The 9,508-nt window shown below is 42.0% G+C and overlaps 2 protein-coding genes across 2 annotated transcripts; both read right to left on the minus strand.

The window, feature by feature from the left end:
* Positions 1-76: 76 nt before the first annotated feature.
* On the minus strand, positions 77-3,273 carry si:ch211-215i13.3 (brain and acute leukemia cytoplasmic protein). The gene is made up of 3 exons (XM_061664973.1): positions 2,932-3,273; positions 2,078-2,211; positions 77-1,202 (listed from the first exon to the last, which is right to left on the minus strand). The coding sequence occupies exons 1-3, from the start codon at positions 3,059-3,061 to the stop codon at positions 1,092-1,094; spliced, it is 375 nt and encodes a 124-aa protein (XP_061520957.1). The 5' UTR covers positions 3,062-3,273; the 3' UTR covers positions 77-1,091.
* A 627-nt stretch (positions 3,274-3,900) lies between these two features.
* On the minus strand, positions 3,901-9,300 carry atp6v1c1b (ATPase H+ transporting V1 subunit C1b). The gene is made up of 13 exons (XM_061664529.1): positions 9,118-9,300; positions 8,364-8,553; positions 8,182-8,249; positions 7,371-7,456; positions 7,194-7,288; positions 6,633-6,724; positions 6,449-6,547; positions 6,174-6,242; positions 5,964-6,056; positions 5,526-5,619; positions 5,349-5,446; positions 4,965-5,088; positions 3,901-4,504 (listed from the first exon to the last, which is right to left on the minus strand). Exons 2-13 carry the CDS (start codon positions 8,493-8,495, stop codon positions 4,406-4,408), a joined length of 1,149 nt encoding a protein of 382 aa, XP_061520513.1. The 5' UTR covers positions 8,496-8,553; positions 9,118-9,300; the 3' UTR covers positions 3,901-4,405.
* Positions 9,301-9,508: the final 208 nt, after the last annotated feature.

The raw sequence follows: 9,508 nt of genomic DNA on the forward strand, positions 1-9,508 counted from the left end.
CATGTGACATTTTTTTAAACGCTCATAGTAGATTCATGACTCATCACACAGATCAGATTTTTGTTTTTACATTTTATTAAATTTAAATTAAAAGCATCAATTCGAGTTCCTCGTCAAAGGAGAAATCCCATGTCAACAGCGCTCTCTGGTGGCCACCCAGCACAATGGCATGTCATTTGAATTGACCGGTTTGTTTTTGTTTGGCACAAACAGCTTTTGCCTCCATTTTTGGACATGCACATCAGAACGCAGCCCCAGAAATGACTTGAAAAAAAAATGCTAATTCGTGAACAGAAATTACTCGTTTGTCATAAAGTAGACTTTCATGTGCACAGATTATTATTTCTGTAGTATTTTGTGGGCACAATTTAGTATTTTTTGTGCACAAATTAGTATACTTTTTGAGCGTGCAAAGTTATTTGTGGTGATTATAATATTTGTGTGCAAAATTTCATGCATACAAATTAGTATTTCGTGTGCACAAATTATTTTTTTTTCTATTTCTGTAACATTTCGTGCGCTTAAATTAGTATTTTGTGCATACAAATCAGTTTTCGTGCAAACGAATTAGTATTTTTTTCCCCTCCGCTTCATATCTGGGGCTCTGTACATGTGAGTAACACAACACTCCAAATAACAACAAAAGCATCAAACACACGCACACACGCGCACACACACACACACACACACACACACACACACACGAGTTGTCAACACAAGGGTTCGTCCGTATGAAGTGTAGGCACATGCGGGCATATTTCTACATCTTGCAGAAACTCTCTACAAAACAGCACTTCTGGTTTCTCCTGAAAAACAATCAGGAGTCACCTCACACACTCTGAAAAGGGAACACGCAAGTGAAGCCGATCGCAAGTGGTGTGCCACGGTGGTCCGCTCCCTGACCGCCCGCTTTGCTTTGGCATGCGTGAGAGGGGGTTGGGGGGGGGGGGGGGGGGGGCACAAAGATGCAGCATCCCGAGCTCTTTGGCACGGTGCGTTTAAGCGTTCTCGGAAATATCGACACCGATTGACCAGGGCCTCGGCCGTCTACACCATCTGCTCCGTCTCCGTTGTGGATTTTTGGGTGGCGTTCACCTCTCGTCGCACACTTTGGCGGGCTCGTTGTCTCCGCCGCTGATGGACTGCATGCTCAAAGCGGTTGTCTCCTTGGACGTCTTTCGCTTGGAGTCGCGACTGGCTTGCTGGAAAATGAATGGAAAAGGGAGGTCAGAACATGCACACAGTAATTGTCTTTAAAAAGTAATCATAATATTTAAGTGTTAGACCATTAATTCAGTCTTCATTTTATGCATTGTTCATAAAGGGAATGTAGACATAATGTCCATTCCTTGTCATAATAAAATAATAATACATAATAATAACAGTAAATATAAATATAATACAGAATCAGATTTTTTTATATTTTATTTGAATTTGAATTTTTAGTTTGAAAAAAAAATATTTTAATTAAAATAGCAAAACTAAATACAGAATATTATTACTCTGATATGCATCTTAATTTGCATTGATGTTTATCTTATTTTTTTAATCTAATTTTGTTAGATTATTTGTTATCCTTCATTTTACTTGTATTTTTAAATTTGATACATTTGAAATTGAATATTTTTAATATTAACGTTATTTTAAAGTAATGTATCAATAATATGAATTTTTTACCATGTGATCTTATTACAGAGGTTAGAACACTGGGTGGCAATCGTCTACTGCTCTAAACTGGTTCAAGTCCTATCTCAAGAGGATAGGATGTCTCTCAGACCAAATGGCTATGACCTGAGGGGTACCCCAGGAGTCAATCTTGGGACCCCTTGCGCTCAAGCTGTACATGCTTGCATTACGCAGCTATATAGTGTTATACCAAAACTATGTAGATGACACTAAGTCTGCATCGAAGGTAGTAAAATCTTTTTACAATGTACTTAAATTAAATACAATTGAATTTACTACAACTTTATTAATTTATATTTTACATCAATTTAGTTTAACAAAGAATATATTTGTTTTGGTTCATGAATTGAATGTGGTATGTGCAATATGATGGCGTAACCGTAAGCCTTACGTCACTGAAGGAGCGTCTGGGCCTCCTGTGGTGGTTGCAGCCCGAGCTGGCGGCGCCAGGGAGGGTCTGCTTGCCGCACTGCGTGCCCGTGGTCACCATCCTCTTCTCACGCAGGCCCGCCTCGAACGCCTTACCTGGCAACAACAATTAACGGCCTTTAAGCATCAAAGAAAAATATACTCTCACCGTTTGCGCACCTTGCACATATCACCGGTCGCTCTACTTGAAAAACATTTTATTGGTTGAAAAGGCCAAAGCAATTAAAACATTTTGTGGTTTCTCACTGCTTGCCTCACACATACAAAGCAACTCTGACTAAACCGTTTGATTGGTTGATAGTCTTCAAAAAAATAACAGTAAGTGTCTTGTTTTTTCACTCCTTGCCTGCCTTTCAAAGCTACCATTTGATTGGCTGAAAAAGTCTAAAAACAACAACAACAACAACAGCAGCAATCGTAAATCTCACTTCCCGGCCTCACGCTCACACCTACTTGCCACACTTGCAAAACTACCATGAATGATCAACAACTTGATTGGCTGAAAAATATATAAAAATGGAAAAAAAAAAAAAAAAAAAACAATTATAGTGTTAAATAGTCTTCCAATTGAACACATAGAGAGTAAACCTCTTTGCTTTTTCACTGCCTGCCTGCCTCGCACACCTACTCCCCACAGTTGCAAAGCTACTGCGAATAAACCATACGATTGGCTGAAAATGTCTAAAAATGGTAAACGGTGACTGAAGGCCCACAGACCTTACGTTCCGCACCACGGCGTTCCTCTACAGATAAATGTATATGGAAGAGACAAAACAAAACAAAACGAAGTCTGGAGCCGGGGGCGGCGTTTCTTACTGTTGCCGACCGGCAGAGGAGGCTCCACGTCGGTGTTGGTGAGCCACGTCGACTCGGTCTCCCTGGTCCAGCTCTCGTGGTACCTCGGCTCGATGATCGCGTCAGCCCTGCTCCCCCCGCAGCCCATCATCCGCCACAGGTGCGCCGAGCGCGGCGTGGGCCCCTCACGTCCTGGCGGTCACCCTCCCGCAGCCGTCGTGCTTCATGACGCCTTCACGGACACCGTCGTCCGTGGGTGCTTGCGGTACTGGTGGTCTGGCTGTGTGGCGGTCTCTCGGTTAACATCAGCTGACCCGCGTGACCACACGCCGTGCGTCATCCGAGCTGGGGGGGGGGGAGAGGGGCGGGGCCGAGTCAACCCCATGACGTTGATTGGCTAGGAGCGCAACTCATTAATGTCGTCATTACCGTCGTCAAGGGTTCACAGGACAAAACATTAGGTACACCTTACAACGTGGAATTTTAACGCGGTGGTCAAAGAGGTAAGCCATGTAAAGCTAATGTGGTCAAATTATTAGGTACAACCTGAAGATTATACCTCTGGTCAAATGATTAGGTACACATTAGAAAGGTAACAAGGTCAAAACAGTAGTTACACCTTTCAAAGAGAATGTCCTGGTCATATTATTAGGAACACGGTAGGCAGTAATTCTCAGGTCAATTTATCAGGTACACCGTGGAATGATAATAATGCTTAGGTAAAGCTATAATTTAAATCAGCTGAATGATTTCAATTAAAATCTAACATAAGAAAAAAAATTATACATATACTCACATACACATTTCCTTTGACGGTTAACACAGATAAATTATAACAAAAATAAAAAAACATTAAAAAAATATAAATGCATCTACCACGATGACTCCATTTATTGTTTTCTTGCTTTCATAGTGATTTTGGCAGCTTGCGTCTGCCCGACAAATGTTGGTCGGATAAAAGAACAAAGTGTGTTTTTCACACGACAGTCATTATTTTCGCATGTATTTTTTTATTCTCTTTTCAAACGTTTACATGACTCATGTTAGAGCGACATTACAGCAGCCACGCAAAAGACAGACGACCGATCAATATGCAGAATTAACGAGCGCGCGCCGTCAGCCAATATATTGCTTCTTTAACGAGAGGACGCGAGGCGATGATCAACATCTAACTGTACACAAACACGCTAAAAACACACGTCACTGTCAAATAAAATATTCACTGACTCTTTCGAGGCTTAAAATAAATACTATATTTATCATATACATCTCCATTTTTGCACCGTTATGATGACACTTGATGAAGCGACGATAACAATGCAGCATTGTCGACGTCTTTGGATGGCGGGAGGGAAAAAACTGGAAGGTTGTACAGCCACTATTTCGTCACCTTTTTTGATCCCCCTTGACTTTTCAATGCGGAACATAAGTTAGACAAAGATGAGCAGGGAAAACAGGGCGGGAATGTAAAACCGTCGCGACCGTGACGACGCTTCTAAACTTTGAAGTCGAGCAGGTTGCAGTCGATCTTGTAGTAAACGTACGGGTAGTACTCCTGCTGGCTCAGGTTCAGACCGGGGATGTCCATGGAGGCCTGTGGGCGGGGGGGGAATAAAAAAAAAAATGAAAGCCCTTCATTCCCCCAAAATGGCTGCTTCCGACCAAAATGGCTGACTTCCTGTTCAATTTCAGGCATCGGTCCAAGAGACGTTTCCCGCGTCACCCGATTGAATTTCGCATCACTCGATGAAACTGGCGGCAGGGACTATTCTTTTGTCATTCCTCTTTTCAAGGTGCTCTACCGAACTAAAATACATACATTTTCACCAGCATTGCAAGAATTAAGTTTCCCGGCACATTGAAGGCCAGCAAACGGCAAGTCACTGGTCCAAAATCAGCTCAGTGACGCGAGCTGCTGCGCAAACCACAGCCATGCGTTTTCGTCTCGCCACTCGCAGTAGCCACGGCGACGACAGCGCGCTTGAAGTTAACGGCTTTATCAAACATGTGTAAAAGGTCGCTCGAGTGCTAATTCAAGATGGCGTTTCGCTCACGTCGATGATGGCGGCGCTGCTGTCCAGGTGCTTGTACAGGTCGTAGAGCACCTCCCGCAGCTTCTTCATGTTCTTCTTGTTGGGCTGCAGCAGCATGGCCTGGAAGTTCACCGGAAGACCGTATCTGTACGCAACAAAAACATTTATATTCACACACATAAAAAATATGTTTAATATCAATTAAATGTACATACATATTTGTTAACAGACAGTGAAAAATATGTAAATACATCATATTAACTCTATATATTCTGATTTATCTACATATAGTACTTTAATTCCTGTACAGTTGCCACCTACAATGTTGCTGCTACTTGCGCCTCTGTTTCCATTCACTTCTGCATGTACACTATTCATTCCTGGATACATTTAAGAACGTCTCACCTCAGGACCGACTCCACGAACACACGCAGCGCTTTTATGTGGATCCAGGCGATGAAGGCCTCGCTGAAGTTGACTTTGAGCCACCGTACCAGAGGGCCCTAAAACCCAGGAACACGGAAAGGACGACGACCAACGTGAGTGTGTGTGTGTGTGTGTGTGCGTGTGCGTGGAACATACAAACTGCTTCTTCTTATCAGTGGACAAGCGCGTCATCTCCTCCTTGTCGGCCTTCATCTCCTCCTCGTTGTACTGGAAGTCACGCATGGTGAACCTGAACACAGGACCCACAGTTACATAACTTTGTCGGACATTTTGTGACGTTTGCTAACATACAAGGTTTAAAAAAAAAAATGGGGAAAATACTCCAAATTTGAAACTTTCCACAGGAATGAAGGGTAATGTAACAGAAAGCTATCACATTCAAGCCCAAGTGAGACACAGCACAGGTTATATGTCACATTCATGGTGGAAAATGGCTTGAAATGATTTATTATTATCAAAAAAACCTGGCGTTGGAACAGGGGTGTGTCGACTTTTTATATCCCCTGTAAATTCCTGTTCATTCCCATGGTTAAGTTTCCAACTTTGACTTTGCAACCCTCGAGAGGAGCTCACTTGTTTTCCCTGGCCTTGTGCTTGAAGTCGTCCAGGGCCTTCCGGAAGAGCGTGACGCTGAACAGGCCGCTGTCGTTGTCCTCGAACAGCAACCTGCAGGAGGGCAGGCTAGTTAGCGCCGGAAGCTAACGCAGCGGTCTACGTCTTCGCTCCGTCGACGGTGACCGCTTGGCGGCGAAACGCATTTCCGAAAGGCGGAAGAGTACTCACTTGGTGGAGCGCGGCACCACCATCTCCGCCAGGGTTTCGTACGTCTTCTGCCAGTCGACGAAGCTCGCCCTGATCAAATTAGAATATGGTGGAAAATGTCTTTTTTTTTGGCATTTACAGTATTTTCAATGGAGGAAAGATTATTTGCGATTAAGTGTTCTAAGTTACAAGGGTGATCACAAAACCAATCAAATTCATAAGTCAAGGCACCACTCTATGGTATATAGTATCCGTCATTATATCTAATTGGTTGTCAGTCCAAAACGTTCACTTACTTGGGAACAACCACCAGCATGGTGACCAGGTACTCCGAGTCCAGCACAAAGTCGTCTTTCTTCACGATGTCGGCCAGACTCCTGGTCAGCAAGCTCCCCCTAGGGGACAACACAAGCGCTTACTCGTCCCCCTTTGAGCCCCGACACTGGCGAGGGCAAACAAAGCTCGCAAATAAACACTCACGCGTTCTTCCGTTCCAGGTTCTGCAGATTCCCCTTCAGGTTGTTGTACGCCGACGCTCGGGCCTTCAGGTCGTTGTCGATCTGCGTCGCTTGCTGAAGAGCATAAAGAATAAACATTGATTCCTTGACTTAAGGGTTTCATTGGTTCCGTGACCAATCTTGTGACTTGATTTCCTCTACATCAAAATCAGTTTTTAACCATTGAAATGAACTGAAATGCCATTAATCCGTACTTGTACTTTATGAAAAGTAATTACATAATTAAATGTAAAAAAATATATATATAAAGAGTTTTAGACACATTTGTGATCAATTCAGTGAGTATTGTGCTGCTCCTTCTGGTGTGTGCACCTTTGCCCACCAGGGGGCAGAATAATAGTCATAAAGATACACATGGACACAGTAAACTGCAGCAATATTAGTTGTTCTTTGCAGAGGATAAAGAGTTGAGTTCATTGCCCCCCCTACGACGCTTGCAAATTATTGCAAAAAATTGAATAATGGCTCACATCTCAAAAAGCTTATAAGTGCCACCAGTGTGTCGAGTTCTTCTCCGACCCACCTTGGAGACGATCTCGGAGATGTTCTTCAGCGACTGCTTGATGGGGTACTTGGCCATGTCCCACTGGAATCTGGTGATGTAAGTGACCAGGTCCACTGCACAAAGACAACGGACACACCATCGGCACGTGCTTGGCAGGGAAGAAGCAGCAGCACGGACGAGCTTGCGATGTCTTACGTCCGTTGGCTAGCAGGTTCTCCTGCACTTTGTCGCGGCTGTCCTCCAGGACGTCGGCCATGTACTGAGCCACCTTCTTCACCACGCTGCATTCAAACAAAAAACAAACAAAAAAGAGGACACATTGTTAACCTTTTCAAGCTCACCCCAATTTTTTTTTTTTTTTTTTTACACTGACACTGAATTGTCATTTAAAAATTATTTAATTGTATTTTTTAAATTCAAAACAAAGTTAATTAAATTATTATGATTCTGATGAGTGGATATTGTCAGAAAATTCCATCCGTAATCTGTGATATAAAATAGCTTTTTGATATATTAAAAATTAGGAAAAAATCCAAATTTATATTATATATAAAAGTAAAAAAAATTTTTTTTATGTTTGAACTGTATTTTTATAACATTTATAAATTTGGCACAGCAATCTGACATATTATTGTGAAACATGCAAAAGGCAATGCATTGGTGTTAAAATTACATTGATTCTGACATATGTATATGTCACTAAAATATATGTCACTAAAATGCAAAACGCATTCAAAAGTCAATGCATTTGTGATTAACAATGTTTTTTAATACATAAAAAACAGAATAGGAAAACTACAAATGCATTGATAGCCATTATATGAGTCAACACATTTGCAATTTAAAATAATTTTAAATAAATAATTTAAAAAAAGAATGATAAGCATTAATCCAACTGCATGTTTTTTTTTTTTTAATGTTTTTTTTCTAAATTCATTTCTACAGCATCTGAATGCACACATCGAGCACAATATTGCACATGCGGATAACGCTCAGTTTTTGTGACCTTTCCACAAACGTGTCCAGTTTGGCCAGCTCGTCCGACAGACCCACCAGAACGTCCAGCGTGCCCACCTGTCGCAGACACCAAAATAAGTGCTTGAGATTTACAGACGCCACCTCTGTTGTGCGTTGCAGTAAAGACAGCGACTCGTACTGTCAGTAGCGCTATTACTCCTTTTTGGTCACCTTGAGGTCAGGGATGTTGAACTTGGTGTTAGCGGAGAGGTTGTTGGCGCGCGTGGTGGCCACCATCAGCTTGTCCCACGTCTGCTGACATGTCTTCTCGCCTGGCGCCGAAATCAACCAGAATTCCGTCATGGTTGCTGCTCTCAGGCTGCTAGGATGCTTCAACTAAAGCAGGAGGAGCAGAGGAGCACTGGAGGATAGAAAAACAGTGTGGAAACAAAGCAAAACCAAACAAAATTACATATTACATCTATTCCAAATCCTACTGTATACTAGTTTTTTTTTTTATATATAAAAAATATATATTTTTACTCACTGGCCACGATATTAGGAACAACAGTTGTCAGTGTGAGCCAAAACAGTCGCAAAACACTCCAAACTACTACCACAATGTAATTTTAAAAAGCTTTATCATATATGCAAAGGCAGCTTTACTATCATTATGGGACGGCAATAGCTGGTGCAAGTGTACCTAAAGATATGTCCTCATGTGAGTAACTAAGTCCTCACGACTTGTTCCTCTTTTCGCTTCTATTATTAATTCTCTTGCTCGCCTCTGCAGCATGATGATGACGTCAGAGACGTGTTGTCATATGACCGTCATACGCAGAAGATTTCCTCGACAATTTTTTCACGAAAAAAAACGTCAAAAACGCACACATTGAAACAGTACGTGACTAATATTTGATTAACGTGCTAGCTGCAGTTAGCATTTAAGCAGTGCACTCGTAAATTGCTTCGTCGCCGTCCTTACCGGAACGTGAACAAGCTTCACCGTTTGCTTGACTCGGTGCGATTCAGTCAAAAGGTTGCAGATTCCCATTCACATCACAGAAAAGTAATAAATATTATAGATAATAATTGCGGCGTTTAGACTCAGAGGTTCTTCAATTCAGCCTTGCTAGCATCTTTCTCAAGTCAGCTGATTAGCGGAAGGGTGTGCGCATGCGCAACGGGATGCTGAGCACCACAGCGCTGCCTTCAGAGTCCGAAATGGCTTCGTGAAATTAAGAACTTTTTTCTTAAAGAGGGAAAATAAGACGTATTTGAAAACTTATACGTTAGTATATACGGTTTAAACTGTACATACCATAATTTATTATAATTAGGAAATCATTATTTGCAATATTCACGTAGGAGTAACT

The sequence above is a fragment of the Phycodurus eques genome, chromosome 20 (genome assembly GCF_024500275.1).
Source record: "Phycodurus eques isolate BA_2022a chromosome 20, UOR_Pequ_1.1, whole genome shotgun sequence".
Classification (NCBI taxonomy): domain Eukaryota; kingdom Metazoa; phylum Chordata; class Actinopteri; order Syngnathiformes; family Syngnathidae; genus Phycodurus; species Phycodurus eques.